Genomic DNA, 27,029 nt, shown 5'->3' on the forward strand with positions numbered 1-27,029 from the left:
TGTCTCAGGCTAATACCACTAGGCCATCAGTTCGCCTGCTTCCCGGTTTTTTTAATTCAACGTTATACAAATTTACAAACACGTGATACACTAACAATTAACAGTTACAAAAAAACTACAAAAAAAGGGTCCCAACAACAGATATCTCAAGTCCCCCCAAAACCAGCAGGAAAAGCAATACACAGAAGCAATAAAGCAAACCACTTAGCAATCCTCTAAAAAACACATTGCAAACAGCTGGAAAACAGGGCATAAAAGGAAACCCACACACCAGCACCCCCAGCAAAAATAACTCATCCCAGAGATGCACAAAACACAATGGAAACACGGTTCAATCAGAACCTACACAACAAGATACAGTGCATACACAGTAAAAAAAAGTACAAACCGCATTAGGCAGAATCCACTCATAAGGCAGAGTCTCCCCTGTTTATTTATTTATTTATTGTTTTTGATTAGATTAGATTCCCTACAGTGTGGAAACAGGCCCTTCGCCCAACCAGTCCACACTGGCCTTCCGAACAGTAACCCACCCAGACCCATTTCCCTCTGACTGATGCACCTAACACTACGGGCAATTTAGCATGGCCAATTCACCTGGCCTGCACATCTTTGGACTGTGGGAGGAAACTGGAGCAAAACCCATGCAGACACAGGGAGAATGTGCAAACTCCACACAGGCAGTCGTCCGAGGCTGGAATCGAACCTGGGACTCTGGTGCTGTGAGGCAGCAGTGCTAACCACTGAGCCACCGTGCTGCCCCTCGCCCTTGTTTATATTGGTCAGCCCAAGTTAACAACCCCAATCAAGGATCTTGTAGTCGACAAGTTCCCCCGGTTCCAATCACTGCACTTTGGTAAAGTGATGACTGTTGTGTAGATTCATAGTTTTCCTCCACTAGCTGTTCTTGTTCCTATCACATGCACCTTTTTTTATCAAGTCAAATATTGTAATCAGGTTAACTATACTGGGCAAACCCCTACTGTCAACCTGAGCCCAGCTCAATTAACTCAGGACTGATTCAGGATTACATTTGTGGTCTTAGTTCTAGATACATGTGATTGAGTTCTACCTTGGGCAGTTCCTCTATCTAGTACATCAATATAAAGGATTCTGATGAATTATTCATTAAATTATATGTAACTCTTTCTCTTTTTTCTTAGTAATGAATGACATTATCAGCACTATGTTTAATAAGAAGTTCATGGAGGAATTGTTCAAATCCCAAGAACTGTATTCCAAGAAAGCCCTAAGAACAGTGTTTGATCGGCTGGCTCATGCCTCCATTATGAGACTTAATCAGGCCAGCATGGACAAGGTGAATGGATCAGTTCAATATAATTGCAATATTTAATCCTTGGAGAAATATGGGAGTATTTTGGTTATAACATATATAAATACAAATGGTTTCTAGTCTCCTCTAACAACATTGATCAGACAAAGCTGTTGGGAGCAATCACTGTTCATTCTTTTTGACACCTGAGTATTAAATATTGCTATAGGAAAAAACAGGGATAATCTGTCAGGCCCTCAACTGTGCAATCGATGAAAATTCACAATGCTAGCTCAAATACTAGCCCTACTTCACCCTTCACAAAAAGATATGGATGATGCCGTTGATCGCCAATACCAAGTGTCCATAGCTGAAGGGGTGGGAAAAGAATAAAATAATTCCAAGGTGATACTTGTTTCCAGAAAAGAATATTGTTCATGTAATTTAATGTGCAGTAAGTATCTGAGCTTTGTTTCTCTATAATCTCCAGCTCTATGACCTGATGACAATGGCATTCAAGTACCAAGTACTGCTCTGTCCAAGGCCCAAAGACATCTTATTGGTCACATTCAATCATATGGATGCAGTTAAGGAATTTATTCGTGACTCGCCAAGCATTCTCAACCAGGTAGATGAGATATTCCGACAGCTGATCGAGGTGGGTTTTATCTTCACTTGATTCGAAGTCGGTGTGGCTGAGGCCAGTGTTGGCCCAGGCATGCGAATTGAATACGTCACGTCATATTGGCTGCAAGGGTCATTATGTGAACCACCTATCAGGAATTACGGAGACAGATGGTGGGGAGGACTGTTTCTGGACAGGTTACTTGACAACATGCAAAAGCTTTGGAAAAATGGTCAAGGATCGAATTATTTTGAGGAGATGGGTAATGAGAGCAGGAAGGGAGGGACCCAGGAACTGAGCAGAAAGGAAAGTTCACAAAATTGGTTGTCAGGGACCATTAAAGCAAGTTGGGTGATCAGTAGTTCTGTGGGAATAGGTTTAACACAAAATCGTGAGGCCATGCAGAGAATTAAAAGAGAAGTTAGCAAAATATGCAAATTTTGCATTGAAACAAGGAGGGAATCTTAGAGGGTAAGGCAAAGCAATGAGCAACCCAGCAAGAGCGAAAATGCTACTTGACCTAAATCTGACTAACCGACCTGTTGCAGATACATCTGTCCATATCCATGTTGGACTGGGATGGACAAAATTAAAAATCACACAACATCAGGCTGTAATCCAACAGGTTTATTTGGAAGCACTAGCTTTCGAAGCGCTGTGTCTTCATCAGATGGTTGTGAAGCAGGACAATAAGACACAATTTATGGCAAAAGATTACAGTGATACAATGATACATTGAACAAATCTAGATTGTTAAATCTTTCACCTTTTAGAATGGATTTGCTGGTTTCAGTCCTTTAATATGTAAATCCCAAAACATTTTTTAAATCACATTCTCAAGATAATTTAAGCTTTTATAACAAAAGGTGACATCTCAGCTCAGACAATGCTTTAAAGGTGTGAGTCAGACTAATCTTGAGGCAGACTGGTTCTGTTTCCAAAGTGGAATTTACAAAGTGTGCATGAATGTGAGTACACATCAGAGTGTGTTTCCATGTGTGTGTGTGTGTGTGTGTGTGTGTGTGTGTGTGTGTGACATGACCCAAGGTTGAGGCCATCCTCATGGCTATCAGCCTCTGCCACTCTGCATTGTTGCCTGTCCCGAGGTCCGCCTTGGAGGTTGGTCACCCGAAGGTCCAAGGCCGAATATTCTTTACCGCTGAAGTGTTCCCTGACTGGGAGGGAACACCACTGTCTGTTGATTGTTGTGCAGTGTCCATTCATCCATTGTCATGAGCATCTGCTTGGTCTCACCAAAGTACCATGCCTCGGGGCATCCTTGCCTGCAGCGTATGAGATAGACACCATAGAATGAGTCACATGAGTACCTGCTGTCTATATGATGGTGGTGTCCCCACGTGTACTGGTGGTATCCATGTCAATACTCTGACAAGTCTTGCAGTGGTTGCCATGACAGGGTTGTACGGTGTTGTGGTTGTTGTCCTGAAGGCTGGGCAGATTGCTGCGAACAGTGATCTGTTTAAAGTTTGGTGGTTGTTTAAAGGCAAGAAGTGGAGATGAAGGGAGGATCCCTTGGTGAGGTGTTCATCTCATCGATAATGTGTTGCAGGATGCGAAGAACACACTCACTCTGTCTTTCGCTCCTGCACGTGCGCACACATATAGGTTTATGGGGTGAATTTGTATTTGTCGAATTATATTTGCAGATACTTTCTATTTTGCTCAAAAAATGCAGAACCTGCAAGCAGTCAGTGCAGGCAGTGAATCCATATAATATTTGTAAACTCCACTTTGGAATTAGAACTGGTCTGACTCACACCTTTAAGGCATTGTCTGTGCTGAGATGTCACCTTTTGTTATAAAACCTTAAATTATTTTAAGAATAGAACGTAAAAGAAATTCTGCAATCTACATATTAAAGAACCAAAGCCAGCAAATCCATTCTAAAAGATGAAAGACTTAACAATCTAGGTTTGTTTAATGTATCATTGTAGCACTGTAATCTTTTGCTATAAATTGTGTGTCTTATGGTTCTGTTTCACAACCATCTGACGAAGACGCAGTGCTTCAAAAGCTAGTGCTTCCAAGTAAACCTGTTGGACTATAACCTGGTGTTGTGTGATTTTTGACCATGTCATTGTTGGTAGGAGTAACCACTGCATAGTCCGTCTTGAGACAAAAGTCTAGTTTTGGTAATGAGGACACTCAATGTCATGTTGTGTGGCGCTATACTATATTGGATAGATTCAGAATCTATCTAACAACTCAAAATTGGGTTTCCATAAGGCACTGTGAGCTGTCAACAGCAGCATAATTGCATTTGACCACTATCTGTAACCTCATAGCCTGGCACATCCCTCACTCTACTATTACCATTAAGCTGCTGGCAATGCAGAGGCAGGACTAGGCATAACTAAAAATATGTTCCCAACCTGCTGAAGGTACAAAAACACAGGACTACAAACATACTAAACAGCAGAAGTGGCACATTATCGACGGCTAAGCAGTTCCACAAAAATAGACCAGGTCAAACCTCTACATTCCTGTCGTATCCAGTTGTGTTTGGGGTCAACAGCTAAACTGCTAACTGGAGAATGAGCTTTGACAATCATTCCGATCCTCATGGATGGGGTAAACCAGAATATCAGTGCTAAAAATGAGTCTAAAGTATTGACAATCATCTTCAACCAGAAGTACAAAGGGATGACCTGGTTTCAACCACTTCCTGAGGTCTCCACCATCACAGATGCCAGTCTTGGGCCAATTTGATTTTCTCTATGTGAGACCAATAAGCAGCTGATTACATTGGATACAGCAAGGGTTATGCACTCTGATAATATCCCAGCCGAATGTTGAAGACTTGCAGTTCAGGACAAGCTATGCCATGAATCAGACTGTTCTGTTTCAGCTGCAACAATGGCAACTACTTGGGCATGTTGAAAATTGCCCAAGTGTGTTCTATCCCCAAAGTGTAGTAGTATTAATCCTCAAATACAGGACTTAATCAAGATGATGGCGGAGTGGCATGGCTGCATGCGGGCTCTTGAGCCTGTGATTCGTCCGCACCCGTCTGCTTGCTTCTTTTTTTTGCTTCTGTTCTTTTTTGTCCTTTTCATTTTCTCGTTCGGTTTTCTTTTCTTTAAAGGCTTTAGTAGTAGGTTAATCAGAAGCATCGGCATGGCAACGAGAGCAGGTCGTGCACAGACTGGCGGCAGCCTATTGGTATTCAGCAGTAATGGACGTGACTCCTCTGAGCGATTAGAGGCAGAAGCAGCAAGGACACCCTCTCAGTGTTCAGGGCGACGGCAGTGACATTTCAGAGGAGGGTGGCTGGAGCGGAACTCGTGGCAAGGCAGTGGCGTCCTAGCCTGGCCTGGCCTAGAGTGGAGCAGAACCCCCAGTGACTCCTGGTTGCGGTCGCGGCAGGGATTCTTGTTTATTGACGAGGTGGCGGCAGCGGAGCAGGGACTCCTGGTTTTGGGGCGAATGTAGTTCAGCACGGGACCTTGCAGTGGTATCGATGAGGTCAGACCAGTACCAAAGAGATGGTGCCTAAAGTGTGGTGACTCTCACATTGCTGCATCCGGTGCAGGTAGTGGCGTGGAGGCCTGGCGGTGGAGGCACAGGTGGTGTTGATGAGCCAGCTCAGGATTCACGGTGGAGGCAGCGGAGGGGAAGATAGATTCTCTTTCAGTTATATCTTTTTATTCTAAAACTATTCAAAATGGCACTGGGATTGTGGCGACAGTTGAAGCTTTTCACTGTATTTTCACTGTAAAATGCAAGTGACAATAAATCATTCAAATCAAATAATCCAATTCATCCATACCTATCTTATTAATTTACTTTGGTTCATCAGAAAATTAATGAATGGTGTTGCTGACAGCGTTCTTGAGCAGCACATACTCAGCAATAATTTGAATTCTGTTTATCTGCCACTCATCTCAGATTGCACTACATCGTTTTTCCAAACATAGAAAGAAAAGTTAAGTTCCAGAGGGGAAGTGAGAATATCTGCCCTTGAAATCAGGCAACATTTGACCAACAAAAACAGAAGTTGCTGGAAAAGTTCAGCAGGTCTGGCAGCATCTGTTCAGAGAAATCAGAGTTAAAGTTTCGGGTCCAGTGACCTTTACTCAGCACAGTTCTGAGGAAGGGTCACCAGACCCAAAACATTAACTCTGATTTCTCCTCACAAATGCTGCCAGACCTGCTGAGCTTTTCCAGCAACTTCTTTTTTGTTTTTGATTTATAGCATCTGCAGTTCTTTCAGTTTCTAATTCAACATTTGACCAAGTGTGGCATCAGAGAGCCCTGAGAAAACTGAAGTCAATGGTAATCTGAGGAAGACTCTCCAATGGTTTGAATTGTACCAAGCACAAAGGAAAATGTTTGAGAGTTTTGGAGGTCATTCATCTGGAGTTCCTCAAGATCGTGTCCTCAGCCTGGCTATCATTGGTTTCATCAGTGATCTTCCTTTGTAAAACCAGAAGTGGAGAATAGTTCATTATGAAGGATGATTTTGTGGAGTAATTGGAAATCCATAGTGAAATAGGGCTGTGTTGGCACAGCTTCATCAAAGGGAGATCATGCCTGATCCATCTGTTAGACTTCTTTGAGGAGGTAACAAGCAAATTTGACAAAGGAGAGCCATTGGATGTGATCTATTTGGATTTCTAGAAGGCCTTTGGCAAAGTGCTGTACAGAGGCTGCTGAATAAGATGATAATCCATAGTGTTGGCAGGTATTAGCATGGATAGAAGATTTAGACCACACTCATTCATATTACAAATTAACAATCTGGACAAAGGAACTAAGGACATTGTTGCTAAGTTTGCAGATGATACAAAGATAGGTGGAGGGACAGATAGTATTGAGGAGGTGGGGAGGCTGCAGAAGGAGTTGGAGAGTGGGCAAAGAAGTGGCAGGTGTAATAGAGTGTGGGAAAGTGTGAGGTTATGCACAACATTAGGAAGAATAGAGGCATAGACTGTTTTCTAAATGGGGAGCAGCTTCAGAAATCTGAAGCACAGAGGGATCCCTTTACTGCTTAAGGTTAAAATGCTGGTTCAGTTGGCAGATAGGAAGGCAAGTGCAATATTAGCATTCATTTCACGAGGGCTAGAATACAACAGCAGAGAAGTACTGTAGCAGAAAAGGGTCACGTCAGACCACACTTGGAATATTGTGAGCAGTTTTGGGCTCTACCTGAGGAAGGATGTGCCGTGAATGGAGTCCAGAGGCAGTTCACAACAACGATCCTGGGAATGAAGAGCTTATTATATTAGGAATGGTTGAGGACTCTGGTTCTGTACTGGATGGAGATTGGAAGGATGAGGGGGGCATCCGATTGAAAAAGACAGAATACCAAGATGCTTGGTACTAATAGGAGAGACTAGGACCCTCAGACTGAAGGGATGACCCTTTAGAACTGAGATTAGAAAGAATTTTTCAGCAAGAAGGTGGTGATTCTGTGGAATTTATTGCCGCAGAAGGCTGTGGAAACCAAGTCATTGAGTGTCTAAGCTGGAGACAGAGACAGGTTCTTATTCCATAATGGGATCAATAGTTTTGGGAGAAGGCAGGAGAATGGGGTTGAGAAACATATCAGCCATGAGTGAATGGTGGAGCAGACTTGATGGGCTGAATTGTCCAATTCTGCTCCTATATCTTCTGGTCTTATGTTTGCTGAGTTTTATATGATATTTGCAACTCCTTTGATAGCGGAACAATCTATGACCATACAAACAGGGACAACGTTCAGGTTTGTGCTGTTAAGTGCCAAGTTACACTACTATAACAGAGGTGAAAGGTAATGACCATCTCCAATGTATAGGTGTGTCGTAGGAGATGGAGGGTAGGGTAAAAGGTTTAAAGAGATGGTGTAGTGGAGAAAACTCGTGGGGGTTCTGTTTGTGAGATCCTGGATTTGTGATTTTCGCAGAGGTGAGTAGTACTTAATGGGACTTGTTGTAGTCCAAGCTGACAATGAATAGCCAAACTGGTTGTATTTCAAACTCCAAATGTGACTCTTGGAATTGAAAGTGAAAGTTGTAGCCATAACAAGAGGAAAGACTGTGCTGGATGTGTGTGTATGATTTTGCTGGTGACAAGTGCATCAGAGTTGGGATGAGATTGTGATTGGACTTTGTCCACTGACATAAGCTCCCACAGAAATGCATGACCCCAATTCTCACCAACATACTGTTTCTTCATACAAAAGATGTGAGCTGCCAGACAGAAACCCCTGCCCCCACCCCACTCCCCACTCCCCCTGCAATCATTCTCCTCACATCTATCTCCCATGAATGCTTGCAAACTTGGAAACTGTAGCCTCAGCTCTTCAAATTTCTGAACTTGAAAAACAGATAAATATTGTCCTCTTCAAGGTTAATGTCGATCAGTCAGCAAGATGCTATTTTGCAGCAATGAAAGGGAAGTTGTTTTCTACTGTTCAAATGTGGAAAACGTAAGGAACTCTTCAATTAAAAGGAATATCAAGATAGCACAAGCATGCAAAGATAATAGGAGCCATCAAAGATTACCAGCTGATGAACATCTCTATACTAGGCCTTTGGAGGAACTGTATAAATTCTGACTTGGGCACTTACACCGAATGATAGCCCTGCACTTGGTGGGGCATCTAGTCAACTGTGTTTAGTGCTGTGAAACAGATTGCATGTTTCTGATTTGGAATGTAATACATGTCTTTTTGCCTTTCTCTGATTAACAGACATACAGCTGCCTACCTGCAGGAGAGTTTCAACTCATCAGACAAACCCTGCTGGTTTTCTTTCAGGATCTTCATATCCGAGTAAGTGTACCAGGTCCCTTCAAGGTCTGTGATCCATCAAGCACATAACAGATAGAACTTACTGAGCCCACAGTTTCACAGTTGTGTTGCAAAATATTTACTGTGCAGGCAAAGATATTTGGTGAATTTCTGCAGTGTATCTTCATAATATTACATACTGCTGCTATTGACTGTCATTGGTGGAGGGTGCGGTGCCAGTCATGCAGGCTGTTTTGTCCTGGATGGTGTCGAGCTTCTTGAGTGTTGTTGGAGCTGCACCCATCCAGGCAAGTGGGGAATTTCCATTGCACTTCTGACTTATGTTGTGTAAGTCGTGGACAAGGTTTAAGGGAGTCAGGAAGTGAGTTTCTCACCATAGTGTTGCTAGCCTCTGACCTGCTCACTCAAGCCACTCACTATCCTGACTTGGAAATATATTGCTGTTCCTGCAGCATTGGTGGGTTGAAATCCTGGAATTCCATTCCTAATAGCATTCTGGGTCTACATACGGCACACTAAGTGTGGAAGTTCACCACATCTCCTCGGAGGCAATTAGGAATGGCCAATAAATGCTGGCCAGCCACTGATGCCCATATGCTAGGAATGAATTTTTTAAAAGTCCAATATGGAATTCCAATGCAGTTTCATCACCTGAAGAGTGGTGAGAATGTGGAACATGCCACTGTGTGGAGTGGCTGAAGTGCCTATTATAAATTAGCCATTCCCAAGAAACAGCAGATAAGGTCAGAAGACATGAAGTGACATTAATCCCTCCTCCATGACCACACTTCCCAACATTGTCGAAGCAATGTGATGTATCTAATCGAATTACTAGTGTTGGACATTATCTGTGGCAGTTCTAATCAGATGTTCTGTGCTGTAGTTATGCATTTGCTTAATTATATCAAAAGATTCTTGAGTGGCTTCTGAAAGCAGCACTGGTGAAGGTGGATGCTGATTTAGCAGCCTACTGCACCCTGCTCACACAGAACCTGGGATTCTCATTGCAGACGTTTATATTTATATGATGTGTTACGTGTTGACCTATCATTTGCTGACATTAATAGTTATATGCTTAGTGTTACCATGCTTCATTATTGGTCTGTTGTCTTTGTGAGCATCTGAGACTATGTTATCCGTTTGGGAATTAACAGATGAATTTCAAGGGAACCTAGGCAAATATGAGGAAGGAGGGATTATAGGGCTACAATGATACATTTAAAGGCAGAAGGATGGGAAGATTTTCGAGTGGAGCACAAATACAGATTGAACAAAAGCAGAAATTACTGGAGACACTCAGCAGGTCTGACAGCATCAGTGGAGAGAAAGCAGAGCCAATGTATCGGGTCCAATGACTCTTCTTCAGAACAGAATGGACAAAGGGTCACTGGACCCGAAAAGTTGACTCTGCCTGCTCACCACAATTGCTGCCAGATCTGCTGAGTTTCTCCAGCAATTTCTATTTTTATTTCCGATTTCCAGCACATCTGCAGTTCATAGTTTTATTTTCATGATAGATTCATTGTCGAGTTGGCTGACTTAGTGCTGTATATATTGTGCATTATGGCACCGTCAATAATGGCGATAAATGCTTTCTCCACAGGTGTCCATCTTTCTGAAAGATAAAGTTCAGAATTCCAATGGACGATTTGTGCTGCCAATTTCTGGACCTGTTCCTTGGGGAACAGAGATCCCTGGATTGATCAAGTAAGTTACATCGTCTTCCTTCTATAAACTCTATGCTCATTGTAATTTTTCCATTCGTGATCCCCTGTGCACACTCTCACCAATTTAATTTTGATCTTCACTGTGGTAGAAAGAAGACAATTTGGTTCAATTGTTTATGATTTATTGTTCCTTGCTCCTCCATAAATCCCACTATTTAGATCCTGGCACGTATTTCCATGGCCACAGAGGAGTATGTTTTCTTTTTGAGTGTTGTTTAGTCATCTTTCTGTGCAGCAGATATAAAACATCAAAAGGCCACTGATGGTCCACCCTATGCTTAACCATCCATGAAAGGGAATTTGTATTTCCCTACCATACCATTGAAGTTGTCCTCAAATAGCAGTAACAGGATAGGTCAGAGTCAGCATGGATTTATGAAGGGGAAATCATGCTTGACTAATCTTCTATATAGATGAAGGTATTAAAAGTAATATTAGCAAATTTGCTGATGACACAAAGCTGGGTGGCAGGATGAAATGTGAGGAGGATGTTAGGAGAATACAGGGTGACCTGGACAGGCTAGGTGAGTGGACGATGCATGGCAAATGCAGTTTAATGTGGATAAATGTGTGGTTATCCACTTTGGTGGCAAGAACAGGAAGGCAGGTTACTACCTAAATGGAGTCAAGTTAGGTAAAGAGGCAGTACAACGAGATCTAGGTGTTCTTGTACACCAGTCAATGAAAGCAATCATGCAGGTACAGCAGATAGTGAAGAAGGCTAATAGCATGCTGGCCTTCATAACAAGAGGAATTGAGTGTAGAAGCAAAGAGGTCCTTCTGCAGCTCCCTGGTGAGACCACACCTGGAATATTATGTGCAGTTTTGGTCCCAAATTTGAGGAAAGACATTCTGGTTATTGAGGGAGTGCAGTGTAGGTTCACGAGGTCAATTCCCGGAATGACTATCTCACGCTGAAAGATTGGAGCGGCTGGGCTTGTATAGGTTTGAGTTTAGAAGGCTGACAGGAGATCTGATTGAGATTTATAAGATTATTAAAGGATTGGACACTCTGGAGGCAGGAAGCATGTTTCTGCTGATGGGTGAGTCCTGAACCAGAGGACACAGTTTAAAAATAAGGAGTAGGCCACTTAGAACAGAGTTGAGGAGAAACTTCTTCACCCAGAGATTGGTGGGTGTATGGAATGCTCTGCCTCAGAAGGCTGTGGAGGCGAAATCTCTGGATACGTTCAAGAAAGAGTTGGATAGAGCTCTTAAGGATAGTGGAATCAAGGGTTCTGGGGATAAGGCAGGAACAGGATACTGATTGAGAATGATCAGCCATGATCATAATGAATGGTGGTGCTGGCTCGAAGGGCAGAATGGCCTACTCCTGCACCTATTGTCTATTGTCTAAATTAATGATTTTGTTTCCCCCATCATACACCAAAGCTCATTCCAAGCATTTATCTCACTTGTATTGATACCATTCTTCCCAGTATGTGCATAAAATAATGTAGTTCCAGGAGATTGGAATGCTATTCTATTTTAAAAAAGGTGAAAACAAGTTAACTATGGGCCAGTTATCTTAATATTTGTTTATGGGAAAGTCTATTATAAAGAATGTAATAGCAGAGCACTTAGAAATATATCATATAATCAAGCAGAGTCAGCATGGCTTTATGAGGTGGAAATTATCCCTGACAAATTTACTCACTCTAAGTATGTTAAAACGGAAGCACTGGATGTAATATATTTGGATTTTTAGAAGGGGTTTGATAAGGTATCATACATTAGACTGCTTGAGATAGCATAGATGGAATATTCTGGATTAGTGGTGCTGGAAGAGCACAGCAGTTCAGGCAGCATCTAAGGAGCTTCGAAATCGACGTTTCGGGCAAAAGCCCTTCATCAGGAATAAAGGCAGTGAGAGATAAGCTAGAGGAGGGTGGGGTGGGGAGAGAGTAGCAGAGTAAGAGCTTCAGGGAAGAGGAAATGACCTGGGAGTTGCAGTGGGAGAGGGACTCCCTGAGATTCTTGTAGAGAGAGGAGAAAAACTTCTTCAAGGCAGGCATCCTTGCAAGAGGATTCGCAGTAGGGTTAAAATCAACAAGGTAAAAACAATGACTGCAGATGCTGGAAACCAGATTCTGGATTAGTGGTGCTGGAAGAGCACAGCAGTTCAGGCAGCATCTAAGGAGCTTTGATAGATGGAATATTGGCTAAATAATAGAGCTGGGATAAGAGAGACATTTTCAGGATGGCAACCAGTAACTGGGTGGAATGCCTCAGGAATCAGTGCTAAGGCCACAGTGATTTACAACACATTAATGACTTGGTTGAGGAAAACGAATGTGCGGTTCCAAATTTGCAGATGATACAAAAATAGGTGGGAAGGAGTGTAGTGAGGAAGATTCAGTCTGCAGAGGGATTTGGCAGGTTAAGCGAGCTGGAATACAATGTGGGAAAAACATGATATGTACTTTGGCAGGAAAAATAGAGGAGCCAAATGTTTGAATGGAGAAAGATTTCAGAAAGCTACAGAACAGAGACTTTCAGATTGCTCATGCATGATTCACAAAAAACTAGCATCCAAGTTCAGTGAGTAACATGGAAGACAAATGGACTGTTGGCCTTTACTTCAAAGAGAGTGGTGTATAAACATCTTGCTAAAACTGCGCAAGGCACTTGTCAGACTGCACCTGAAATACTGTGAGCAGTTTTGGTCATCTTATCCAACGAGTGATATACTGGCATTGGAAAAGGGTCCAGAGAAGGGTCACTAGGCTGATCCCAGGTTTGAAAGAGGATTGTCTTAGGAGATGTTGAGTAGGTTGGGCCTCTAGTCATTGGAGTTTAGAAAAATGAGAGGTAACCTTATTGAAATGTTCAAGATACTTAGAGAGAGATTGTTTCCCCTTGTGGCAGGGTAGGACCAGAGGGAATAATCTCAGAATAAAAATATGCCCATTTAAGACAGATGAAGAGGAATTTCTGCTCTGAGAATGGTGAATCTGTATGTTTTTCACAGTGGAAGACTGTTGGGGCTGTTTTGTTAAGTATATTAAAGGCTCTGACATATTTAATCAGTAAAGTAATCAAGGGTTATGGGGAACAGGCAGGAAAATTGATTTGAGGATTATCATATCAATCATGATCTCGATGAATGGCAGAGCAGACTTGATGGCCTGGAAGGCCTACTTCTGGTCCTATATCTTATGGAGTTATCAAGAACAACTCGATGACTGTGTGTATGATGATAGCATGGTAAGCAGCCAAGATTGATTAGAAGGGGAAGATCCTGCCTGACCAATTACTTGTACTTTATTGAGGTGATTAATGCCAATTGGTCCTTGTGATGTATACATTTAAACTTCCAAAAAGCCTGTAACAAAACTCCTCATGACAGTCACAGTCTACTCTCGAATGTCAGTAAAATGATAAATGACGTCATTATCAGTGCTATCAAGCCACACCTACTCAGCAATAACTTGCTCAATGCTGACCAGTTTGGGTTCTGCCAGGGCCACTCTGCTCCTGTCCTTCTTATAGCCTTGATTCAAACATGGACAAAAACACTGAATTCCAGAGATGAAGTGAGTGTGTGGCATCAAGGAGCCCTAGCAAAACTGGAATCAATGGGTATCAAGTGGCGAACTCTCCGGTGGATGGAGTCACACGTGGCACGTAGGAAGATGGTCATGGTTGTTGGAGGCCAGTCATCTCAGGAGTTCCTCAGGGTAGTGTTCGAGGCCCAACCATCTTCAGCTGCTTCATCAATGACCTTCCCTCCATCACAAGATCAGATGTGGGGATATTCAATGATGATTATGCAATGTTTAGCACCATTCATGACTCCTCATATACTGAAGCCATTCATATTCAAATACAACAAAATGTGTACAGTAGCCAGGCTTAGGTTGACAAGCAGCAAGTAACATTCATGCCACACAAATGCCAGGCAATGACCATCTCCAGTAACAGATAATCTAAAAATTACCCCTTAACATTGAATGGTGTTACCATTACTGAATCCTCCACTATCAACATTCTAGGGATTACCATTGGCCAGAAACTCAACTGGACTTCCCACACAAATGCAATGGCTACAAGAGCAGGTCAGAGGGAGGTATCCTGCAGTAACTCACCTCCTGACTCCCCAAAGTCTGTCCACCATCAATAAGGCGCAAGTCAGGAGTGTGATGGAATACTCCCCACTTGCCTGGATCACTGCAGCTTCAACAACACTTGAGAAGCTTGACACCATCCAGAGCGAAGCAGCCCCCTTGATTGAGACCACATCCACAAGCATTTATCCTTCCACCAGCGACGCTCAATGGCAGCAGAGTGTGCTATCTACAAGAGGCACTGCAGAAATTCACCAAAGATCCTTAGATAGTACCTTTCAAATCTGCAATCAGATACATGGGAACACCACCAGCTGCAAGTTCCCCTGCAGATCAGTCATCATCCTCACTGGAAATATATCACTGTACCATCACTGTCACTGCGTCAAAATCCTGGAATTCCCTTCCTAAGGGCATTGTGGGTCAACCTGCAGTGCATGGACTGCAGAGGTTCAAGAAGGCAGCTCACCCCCACCTTCTCAAGGGCAACTAGGGATGAGTATTAAATTCTTGCCAGCCAGCAAAGCCCACGTCCCAGCAGTGAATAACAAGCCATGCAAGAATGAGCTGCAACTTGCGACACTGCAAATACTAATCAAAAGGGTTATGTCAGGATGATGGGACATTGTTGCAGGTATCATTTTAATATCCTTACTGGTTCTTATTTGCACCAGTGACCTGAACTAATTGGCAAAGGTTAAAAGTTTCAAGTCGGGGGATTCAAGATGGCGGTGACCCAGCAAGTCTGAGTCTGTAGTACTCTGCCCAAGACTTAGGCAAATTGGGGTACCCACCTCCAACACACCTGCCAAACCATTTAAAATAACTCTTACCCAGCATATTTAGTCATTTTGCACCAAACTTGAACAGTTTGGTGCTGTGCTTAAAATGACTAAAGGTAAAAATGCCCACAGCTCGCAACAGGCAGGGACCCTGCCCCCACCCCCTCCAGCAGCAGCAGAGATGTCCGTATCCGCCTGGGGGGGTTTTACCTGCGGAGGTGAGCCTGATCTCCGTAATTAACAAGCTGCAGGAGAGGATCGATGCCTTTATTGAAGAGTCCAGGAGCAGGTAGGAGTCGCTCTCGGTCGAGCTGCAAAAGCACGACCGAGAAATTGAAAAGCTCGAACATCGCGTTGGAGGGGTGGAGCTAAAGGCTGGGACCTCGGAGACTGCCGCTGAATTGGCTGTGGGTGGGGTCTGGGCTCTCGAACAGTGAGTCTGGACCTTAAAGGAGCACATTGACCACCTCGACAATCGGGGTCGTTGAAAAATATTCGGTTGCTGGGCCTTCCCGAACGGGAAGAGGAAGGCCAGCTGGCAGTTTCTTTGGAGCAATAGCTCCCCAAAATATTAAAGTTGGAGTCCGGACCAGGCCAGGTATGGGTAGAGTGGGCCCACCGGGTTGCTATACACAGGCCCGGGTCGGATCAGCGTCCTCGCCTGGTCCTGTTCTGGCTCTAATGCTACAGAGAGAAACAGATGTTTCTGGAAGCCTCTAGAATCCTGGGGAAGGACCCCCAGGCCATCGTACAAGGGCTCTAGGATTATGCTGTTCCAGGATTTTTCTCCAGCCGTGGTCCGCAATAGGAGGGCATTTGAAGAGGCGAAGAAGCGTCTGAGAGACTTAAACATCCAATATTCCTTGCGTTACCCAGCAACACTGCGCTTCAGCCATGAAGGATCCATTTATAACTTTGGATCACCGGAGAAGGCTAAAGAATTTTTGGACTCTCTTAAATAGACAGTAAGAATTAAACCATATGGCTAATGATGCAATTTTGCCTCCTCACCCAGGTTTATCTTTTCTTTCCCTTCTCATCCCCCCCTATTGTTTAATATCGTCTCCGGGAATAGGGAGGGCGGCTTATTTGTTATTCACTATGTGATTTTCTTTTTTTTAACAGGCCGGGCGGCTTATTTGATTTGTGTCATGGGGGGGGGGTGCGTTTGCTCTACCTCAATTTTTTTTAGAGTGGGGGTTCTTTTTTCTTCCGTTATTATACTTAGTTATCTATTACTTGCTGGGATTGTAACTTTATAGTTTTATATGTTTATACTTTGTATTACCTTTACTAAATGTATCTAAGTGTTGGTGTGGGTGGGGGTTGGGACACTCACTTTTAACTTTGGTTTTATAGTACATTTGAATTTGTTTATTATGTGGTGCCTGGGGTCAAGGGCGGGGCACTGGTTGGGAGAAGATACGGTGGGTTTACTGACAGGTAGTGATGCCCCCTGGGAGCAAGGGGGAAAATCTCCTTTTAAATGTATTTTATATTTTTCTTATTTAGAAATAGTTTTTAACTATATCGGCATTAATGTATTAAAGAATCTCTACTTTTGTGAATTTTCTATGGTCTATGCTCGGGGTGTTTTGGATGGTGTTCTTCCTCCCGGGGGGTCTCGGACTTGCCAGGACTATCATGGTTAGTCATTCGATTAGGTGGTGCACCTGGAACGACAAGGGGAATAATTCACCAATCAAAAGGAAGAAAATACTATCAAGTCTCAAAAAAAAAGAAAGGGTTGATATAGCTCTCTTACAGGAGACACACCTTATGGATAAAGAGCACTTAAAATTACAACAAGGAGGATTCAATCAGGTTTTCTTTTCATCTTTTAGTTCAAAAAGTAGGGGAGTAGTCATTCTCATTTGGAAGAACCTTCCTTTCAAACACTTAAGTCAGATAAAAGATCAATCTGGACGGTATATACTGACTAAAGCCCTCATAAATGGGAGGATTGTGGGATTTTGAATCTTTATTGTCCCCCGGCACACCCCTTCAAATTTATAACGGAAGCATTCTCCAAACTGATGGCTTTTGGGGCTTGTCACACAATTATAGGAGGAGATTTTAATTGTACTATGGACCCTGAGATAGACAGGATACTCAAGAGTACTGTGGGTATATCTCTTAGATCCAGGCAATTGGTGGATTTGAATAAGGAGCTAGGGTTAGAGATGTGTGGAGGTGCCTTAATCCGCAAGGCAGAGACTTTGCTTTCTACTCTAACCCACATAAGTGTCATACTAGAATTGATATGTTTTTTGCTCCCTTGATCTTTTTGAACCCCATATTATCCTGCAAAATAGGTAATATAATAATCTCTGATCATGCTCCAGTATATATGGAAGTTAAAACTAGGGACAATGAGACAAGCCCCCAACATTGGCATATGGATTCCTTCTTAATGAAGGATAGTAAATTTGTAAAATATTTCTCTCAAGAATTTAAAACCTTTTTGGAAATTAACTCAGGTACGGCCAGTAACCCATCGATGATGTGGGAGACCATTAAGGCTTATGTGCAAGGTCTCATTAATTCATACTCGGCGACACAGAAAAATCAAAAGAGAGAACAATAGTGTCTACTCGAGGTTCACTTGAAGGCAGCTGAGATAGCACATGTTGATAGGCCCTCTATTGCTAAGTTACAAAGGATTACAGCCCTTAGGACAGCCTTGAATACCGCAATTACCCAAACAGCAAAGAGGGAAATATTATTTGCAAAGCAAAGGTTATATGAATACGGTGATAAGCCTGGTAGATACCTAGCGTATCTCGCAAGGAGGAGAAAAGGTCCCTCATGCTATCACATCCATTAGGGAAAGTGCTGGTACTTTGACTCATGACCGCAAAAGGATCAGTACAACCTTCAGGAAGTTTTATTCTGATCTGTATAAATCACAGGATTGTGAAGACAGAGCTAAGAAGATGGAGTCCTTTTTTAAAAGCCTGGCCTTTCCGGACTTAGCCACAGAACAGGTGTCGATTCTGAATGCGTCCCTAACAACCCAGGAAGTACTTGATGCAATCAGGCAGCTTCAGAGCAGTAAAGCACCTGGCCCAGATGGATTCCAGGCTGAATTCTACAAAGGGTTTATAGGGGTACTGGTTGGTCCACATATAGACATGTATAATTATTCATATAGTCAGGGCTGTCTCCCGCCTTCGTTGAGAGAAGCAAATATTTCTCTCATTCTTAAAAAAGGGAAGGCCCCAGAAGATTGCACATCATGCAGACCAATATCTTTGCTAAATGTAGATTTTAAAATTCTTTCTAAAACATTAGCATTAAGGCTGCAGAGGGTTTTACCATACATCATAAAAGAGGACCAGACGGTTTATCAAGGGCCGTAGATCATCTAATAATATTAGAAGGGTTTTGAATGTGATTCAAGTCTGTCATCAGGAAAGAATACTGGGAATAGTAGTCTTTTTAGATGCGGAGAAGGCATTCGATCGGGTTGAATGGTCATATCTGTTTTACACACCGGAAAAGTTCAGTGTGGGAGAGGTATTCGCTAAATGGGTCTCAATATTGTACAATGACCCCAAAGCAGCCATGATTAGGATAGCTTCAGTGTGGGTAGGGCTGTCGTCAGGGATGTCCTCTCTCACCGTTATTATTCACGCTAATAATTGAGCAACTAGCGGAAGCTATACGGGCCGATTCTAATATCGTGGCTCCGAGGGTTAGTTCGGGTAAACATAAAATTACCCTTTATGCAGATGATGTTCTCTTTTTTCTTAGTAATCCTTTGATATCCGTGCCCCGCTTGATCCAAGTAATCAATTTATTTAGTGCGTTCTCAGGTTACAAATTCAATTTCACAAAATCGGAGGCCATGCCGATCAGTGGTCTGGTTAGTAAGTCCAATTTATCGGACGGGTCTTGCTTTCCCTTTCAGTGGTCTCTAGAGGGTTTTTATATTTAGGTATTTTTATCACCCCAGTATTTGGTCAGCGGTATAAAGCCAATTTTGTGCACCTATTAGAGAGGATAAGGCAGGACCTTGAACGCTGGGGGTATCTCCTGATATCTTGGTTAGGCTGAATAGATCTAATTAAGATGAATATTTTGCCTCGTCTCTTATACCCTATGACAATGCTCCCTCTAATGTTGCCGAAGCCGGCATTGTGTAAACTATCCGTGGCTTGGTTCTTTCATCTGGAATCATAGACGGCCCCTTATTAAATTAAAGAAGCTGCAGCTTCCACAAGCAAGGGGAGGGCTGGATTTTCCAGACTTTAGGAAGTATCAGCTGAGTTCGCTGTTAAGCTACATAACTGATTGGGTCTTGTGTGACCTGCAATCAATCTGGCTGGACATTGAGGCTTCTCAAGTAAAGTGTCCCCTCATTTATCTCTTATTTTTAGATAAGATGAAAGTTATTATGGACCATTGTAAAAATCCTATTGTATTAAATACAATTAAAGCTTGGAAGATAATGCGGCAAGATGAGGGTAATTCACAAAAAACTCCCCTTATACTCCTATAGTGGGAGCATGGGATTTTCAACTGGGGCTCACAGATGCTACATTTAAAACCTGGAGGTCCAGGGGTATTTCTTGCTTAGAGGATCTGTTCGATGGGGAGGTTATGATGTCTTTTGAACAGCTGCACCAGAAATTTGGACTGCCTAATGGAGATTTTTTCAATATTTCCAAATTCGAGATTACATACAGAAGAAGACTACGTTATTAGATTGCTCTTATAAATCGGATAGGGAAAGAAGAGTGTTATGGCCAGTGGGTCCACCCTCGGTCAGCACCCTTTATCACTCATTACAGAACAATGATTCGAAGATGCCGGTGTTGGACTGGGGTGTACAAAGTTAAAAATCACACAACACCAGGTTATAGTCCAACAGGTTTAATTGGAAGCACACTAGCTTTTGGATTACCTGATGAAGGAGCGTCGCTCCGAAAGCTAGTGTGCTTCCAATTAAACCTATTGGACTATAACCTGGTGTTGTGTGAGTTTTAACTCATTACAGAACAAAGTATCGAAAGACATGGAACAATTGTTTAAAACATGGAATCAGGAATTGGGGTTGGAAATCCCTTCAGAAATGTGGGACGACATCTGGGAAAATGCCAGAAAGATCTCCATTTGTAATAGAACCCAAGCTATTCAATTAAAGATACTCCATAGGACTCATATAGCACCGGAATGATTCGCAAAATTTAGGGCAGGAACATCTCCAATGTGTCCTAAATGTAAAATAGAAGTGGGCACTCACACACTGCTTATGGACATGTCATAAGATCCGCAAATACTGGATCAGAGTAGCAAATGCTCTGACAGAAATCTTGGGAGCAGAAATTGGAGTAGATCCAGTATCTCTTCTCCTGGGCTTTCGAACCTGCCCTCCCTGGATGTGCATGGGAGGAAATTATTTTCCATTCTCTCCTCTTGTGCAAGGAAAAATATCTTAGTAAACTGGGTAGCTGAGGGCCCTCCAGGACTTTCGAATTGGCAAAGGTTAATCATGGAATGTATTCCCCTTGACTTACTCACAAATGTGGTGCACTAAAAAATTGAATTATTCTATAAAATATGGCAGCCCTTCCTGAATTATTTAGATACAGATATTTTGGCCATATTGTCAAGGGCTTTTATCTAGTTGTGGTAGTGGTTCTGGCTGGTTCAGGGGCCCTTTGGGGAGGAATCCTGTATGAATATGGGTTTTATTATGACTGGATGTTAATTCATTCTGAGCATGTACTTCATTATTTAATTACTATGTTATCTTTTCTTTTGAGTAATGTAAGATATTTTATGATATGCTTTGGTTATTTGTAGGTTAGATTAGTATTTTTTTCTCTTTTTTTTGTTTGTTGTGTTTTGCTTATTATTTATTTAATATTTAATTGTATATTAGTGTTTATATTTGTTTGTGTTATTTTGTAAGTTTGTAAAAAAAGTTTTTAAACATTTCCTTTTTCTTCAATAAAAATATCTATTAAAATAAAAGTTTCAAGTCGAAAATGCTCAGCATACTTTGTCAGTCATACAGCATTTGTAGAGAGAAGAAGAGTGTTAACATTTTGGGGCAATGACAGATTTTTCAGAACTGAGAAATGTTTCAGAGATGCCCTAGATTTTAAGCAAGTGAAAGAGAGGAGAGTGGGAAGAACACTAAAAGGGGAGGTCTTTGATAGTTTGGAATTAATAAATGTTTAATGGTACAAGGCCAGAGTGATTGTTAATGGAACATGGAAAATAAATCAAAAATCTTGAGTAGGTATGAATTGCAGAATCATAACATTTGCTTTCTGCTTATTGTTATTTAGTTTATCCTGCTTTCCAACTGACATAGACCCTCCCTTTTGTTCAGAAACCTTATGATACTTTATTCATTATCCCCTAAATCTTCTTCTGTTGAAACCTGATCCTCAATGGGCCACAATGCTTCCAAAAACCTGGTCCAGCAGGATCTGCTTTGTTATTGGATGGAAATGTACTGATGTAGAAGATTGTCCTGAACATAACCGAAGAACCCAACTGTCCTATATACTGCTAATATTCCAGTCTATATTTGGATAAATATAATCCCTCATTCGAAATATATTAGAAATCTTGCATTTCAGTAATTGGCTTATGAATTGTTCCCCTACATTTTTTCCCACTTGTGGCCTAAACGCCACATCAAGTAATCTAATTGCAACTTTTTTGTATATTCCTTGACTCTAGCAAAGTATGTTCTGTCCTTGGACCATCTTGGACATCTTCTCTGTCCTCCTTTTCCTATCTTTCTTGAACGCTTTGTATCCAGGAAAATCTAACTGTCAGGCCTATCTTCCTTTGAGTCAGGTTTGCATTATTGCAGTATCACATTTCCACATGGGGCCATCTCTGCCAGTGGCTCCGCAAAGTTGTTTACCGCATTTTTCACATTCACATACCTGCACAGTCACCCAAATTTCGATGTATTACTTTTCTCTTCATATTGATGCCCCTTATTAAACTAGTATTGCCTATTTTAATGCCATCTGTTTCTCCCAGTACTCTGTGCACCTCTCTAATATTACTTCTTGGCTTCCACATCCCTGCCAACTTAGTATACATCCTCCCTACCATCACCAGCAGATCACCCTGGAAGGATATTAGCCCAGCTTTAGCTAGGTGCAACCTGTCCATGCTTTTAAGGGCTTATCTTCCACCAAGCTGATCCCAGTGTCCCAGGAATTATAATCCTTCCCTCTTGCACCATATATGCAAACTTCCATGGACCTATGTCTGTCTGCACTCCAATTAACCATCACTGCTGTTAATATTCCAAATTGAATACATTTTGGAGAGCAGATGGACTTGAAATTCCTGAGCTAAGTAGCTTGTTTCTTCTTGACAGGTCCCAAAGCATCCTCTGATGTGTTCATATCATAGACCAGTAACTGAATTATCTAAATGTAATGGTTGAGAAATTGTTGAAACTATGTGGTAAGAAGGTGAAAGAAGACTGATGAACCTTCCAGGCTGAGCTCTCTTTGTGGGAATCACCTTATTAAAGAGTGTTCCTACAAAGTATTACCTTAATGTCTTTTTTAAGATGCTGGCTTGTGTTGTGCAGCCTTTGGCTTATTTTTTTCAGTCTCCATATGCTTAAAAAAAAACCTGAACTCTTAGACAAAGTTGTCCCTGAGACAGTTTTACAGTACATTGAATGTATGGATAGACATGAGCTGAGCATGTTGTGATGTCTATTCCAGCTTTTACATACATCAAACTTTCCATAAAACCCCTCCTGCATAATCCACAAAGACACGAGTATCTATCAAAGTGCAATTTTAAAGGCGTCTTATGGGGAGAAATGGGAATATGGCATTGAGATAGTGGAGCTACTATAATCCTATGGAATGGTGAAACAGGCCTGAGGGGTCAAATGGCCTACTCTTGTTTCTTGTTTCTATTTGTCTGTGGTTTTACGGTAATGAAAGTGATTGGAATTTGATGTTTGGAAGCTTCTCAGGTAAGGACAATACTGACGTCTAGTATTTCTCCACTTGTTACAGAATGTTTAACTATGTTGGAGAAGAGGTGAAACGAGCAACTTTCCCAGTCAGTGGCAGTTACACGAATGTGCTGACAGAAGGATCTTTCGATCTCTTTGGTGACAGAGTCATTAAACTTGGCACTAATATGTAAGTTGCATCATTATCACATCCTAATGGTCTCTTGGGTACCAGACCCAGAGGCTCTAGGCTGGCCCAACAGTCTCCTGCTTTATAATAGGAACCCTCTGGAATGAACCAAGAATCAAGGAGGGCTATTTCAAAATTATTCATTTGGTGTTCTCTATTGCTTAAAGTTCTCATTTGGACCAAATGCTGTTCACCCATCACCCCTGTGCTATATGACCTACACTGACTCGCAGTTAAGCAATGCTTCAATTTTAAACCTCCTGTCCTTATTTTTAAATCCCACCGTGCCTGGCTGGCTCTGTTCTCCGTGATCTCCTGTATCTGTACAACTTTCCAAAGTGTTGGTGCTCCTGCCTCTTGGAATGGAGCTGGTGGCCATGCCTTCAGTGGTGTGGGCCCTGAAATTCACTCCATACACCTCTCAGCTTTGCTAACTCACTACCCTCCTTCAAAACCTGCTGCTTTGACTAATCTTTGTCTTAATATTGCCTTACAGGACTCAATGTCATATTATTTTAAAATGTCTCTGAAACACCTTAAGATGCCATGTGATATTGTTGCCCCTATACACACACAAATGTTCATTGCTGTTGTAGCACTCAGAGATTCAGACGAACAGGTCCCAATTTGATTTTCTGGACCCTGTATCTCAGTCCCTCAGTGGGTGATGCCGTTACCTTCCAGATTTACTAATTATTCTCATCACTCCAGCTGGCCTTAACATTCATGGACCAGGAGGGTTAAGGTATAGCAGTGTTGTTCTGCAATGTTATGTGTGTGAGGAGGGTTTGCTGAGCTGGAGGTGAATATCCTGCCACAACTCTCACTGTTTAACTTCTAAATGAAGTAAAGGCTCTTCACTTAACCGTCACTCAAAATAGGAGAAAATAAACTACCATAAGAACTTGAGGTTGCACAAAAGACGGTTGAATCAGTTGAAAAGTTTTAAACAGTGTCAAGTTAGAAGTTACAGGGTAGTTAGTGAAAAACAAGAAGAGGATGGAGGTGGTGTAAGGATGTGGTGGGGGTTGCAAGTGTAGAGAGGGAAGGTTGAGCGCGTAGCTGAGGGATGAGAGTGACGGGGGATGGGGAGAGAGTTTGGCAGGCACACTGGACAAACGAGTGACAATGAGAAGAGGGGTGGTTAATACAGGACTGAAGGTATTATATCTGAAAGCACGCAGTACTGTATAAGGAACAAAGTAAATGGGCTTGTGGAGCAGATCAAAATTGCCAGGTATGATGTGGTGGGCATCACAGAGACGTGGCTGCAAGGGGATCAGGATTGGGAGCTGACTGTTCGAGGCTGTACGTCCTATCGAACAGGCAGACAGGTGGGCGGGGTAGGGGGGTGTTGCCTTACTGGTAAGAAATGAAATTAAATGATTAGCAAGAAATGAAGTCGGGTCAGAAGGTGTAAAATCAGTGTAGGGAGAATTGAAGAACCGCAATGGTTAAAAAAAACATAGTTGGAGTTGTGTATGCCTCCAAACAGTAGTCAGGAGCTGGCGTGCAATATACATCAAAAGATAGAAAAGATGTGTAGGAAAGGCAAAATTACAGTGATCATGGGGGATTTCAATATGCAGGTAGACTGGGAAAATCCGGTTGGTAGGGGATCACAAGAAAAGGAATTTGTGGGATGTCTTCGAGATGGCTTTTTGGAGCAGCTTGTGGTGGAGCCCACCAGGGAACAGGGCAATACTGGATTCAGTGTTGTGCAGTGAGGCAGACTTAATAAGGGAGCTTAAGGTGAGAGAACCCCTAGGAGGCAGTGATCACAATGTGATTGAATTTACTCTGCAATTTGAGAGGGAGAAGATTGAATCAGAGGTAATGGTATTACAGCTGAATAAAGGCAATGACAGAGGCATGAGGGAGGAGCTGGGTGGAACTGACTGGGAGAGGAGCCCAGCAGGAAAGACAGTGGAACAGCAATGGCAGGGCATTCTGGGAGTAACTCAGGAGACACAGCAGGGATTCATCCCGAGGAAAAAGAAGCTTGGTACAGGGAGGATGAGGCAGCCCTGGCTGACCAGGGAAGGCAGGGATAGCATGAAAACAAAAGCAAAAGCATATAATATGGTGAAGGGCTGTGGGAAACCAGGGGATTGGGAACCTTAGAAAGAAAAACAGCGGGTAACAAAAAAAAAGAAATAAGGAGGGAGAAGATGAAATATGATGCTAAGATCGACAGTAATGTAAAGGAAGACTGTAAGAGTTTCATTAGATATATAAAGGGCAAAAGAGAGGCAAAAGTGGACATTGGGCTGCCGAAAAATAATGCTGGAGAGATAGTGGTGGGGAACAAGGAAGTGGCTGAGGGACTGAATAATTACTCCGCGTCAGTCTTCACAGTGAAAGGCACGACTAATATCCCAAAAATTCAAGAGAGTGAGGGGGCAGGGCTGAGTATGGTGGCTATTGCCAAAGTGAAGGTGCGAGAAAAACTGAATGGCCTGGATAAGTTACCTGGACCGGATGAATTACACCCCAGAGTTCTAAGGGAGATAGCTGAAGAGATAGTGGACGTGTGAATGGTCATCTTTCAGGATCAGGGAGGGTCCCAGAGGACTGGGAAATCGCTAACATGACAGCTCTATTTAAAAAAGGAGTAAGGCAAAAGACAGAAAATTATAGATTGATTAGCCTAACCTCGGTCATGGGTAAGATCCTGGAATCCATTGTGACGGATGAGATTCTGAATACTTGGAAATGCATGGTAAAATAGGGCAAAGTCAGCATGGTTTCATCAAGGGGAGGTCATGCCTGACAAATCTGCTAGAATTCTTTGAGGAAGTAATGAACAGGTTAGACCATGAAGAGCCAATGGATGTTACCTACCTGGACTTCAAGAAGGCCAAGGTGCTGCACAAGAGGCTACTAAGTAAGATAAGGGCCCATGGTGTCAGAGGCAAGGTGCTAGCACGGATGGAAGCTTGGCTGTCCGGCAGAAAGTAGAGAGTGGGGTTAAAGTGGTCCTTCTCAGGGTGGCAGCTGGTGACAAGTGGTGTTCCGCAAGGCTCAGTGTTGCGACCACAACTTTTCACTTTATATATTAACAAACTGAGGGCATTCTGGTTTAGTTTGCAGATGATACAAAGATAGGTCGAGGGACAGGTAGCACTGAGGAAGTGGGGAGGCTGCAGAAGGATTTGGACAGGTTAGGAGAGTGGGCAAAGAAATGGCAGATGGATACAGCGTGGGAAAGTGTGAGGTCATGTACATTGGTAGGAAGAATAGAGGCATAAACTATTTTCTAAATGGGGAGAAAATTCAGAAATCTGAAGTGCAAAGAGTCTTCGGAGTTCTCATCCAGGATTCTCCAAAGGTAAACTTGCAGGAGCAATATGCCTGGAGCATGTTCAGAGGAAGTTCATGAGAATGGTCCCAGGAATGAAAAGCTTGATATATGAAGAATGTTTGAGGACTCTGGGTCTATACTTGATGGAGTTTATAAGGATGAGGGGGGAATCTAATTGAGACATACAGAAACTAAATGGCTTGGACAGGGTAGATGTTGGGAAGATATTTCCATTGGCAGGAGAAACTAGGACCTGAGGGCATAGCCTTAGAGTAGAGGGAAAACCTTTTAGAATGGAGATAAGGAGAAACTTCTTCAGCCAGAGAGTGGTGAATCTATGGAATTCA

General features: G+C 42.5%; 1 protein-coding gene across 1 annotated transcript in view; it reads left to right on the top strand.

Moving 5' to 3' along the window:
- The first annotated feature begins 1,163 nt into the window (after nt 1-1,163).
- The window catches only part of oscp1b (organic solute carrier partner 1b), a 43,340-nt gene continuing 17,474 nt past the window's right edge, over nt 1,164-27,029 (top strand). Inside the window, exons 1-5 of the mRNA XM_043717938.1 lie at nt 1,164-1,318; nt 1,764-1,931; nt 8,593-8,673; nt 10,256-10,359; nt 23,250-23,378. Coding sequence (XP_043573873.1) covers nt 1,166-1,318; nt 1,764-1,931; nt 8,593-8,673; nt 10,256-10,359; nt 23,250-23,378 — 635 coding nt within the window. The 5' untranslated portion in view covers nt 1,164-1,165. The remainder of the gene's footprint in view (nt 1,319-1,763; nt 1,932-8,592; nt 8,674-10,255; nt 10,360-23,249; nt 23,379-27,029) is intronic.

This window comes from Chiloscyllium plagiosum, chromosome 27 (genome assembly GCF_004010195.1).
Source record: "Chiloscyllium plagiosum isolate BGI_BamShark_2017 chromosome 27, ASM401019v2, whole genome shotgun sequence".
Taxonomy (NCBI): Eukaryota; Metazoa; Chordata; class Chondrichthyes; order Orectolobiformes; family Hemiscylliidae; genus Chiloscyllium; species Chiloscyllium plagiosum.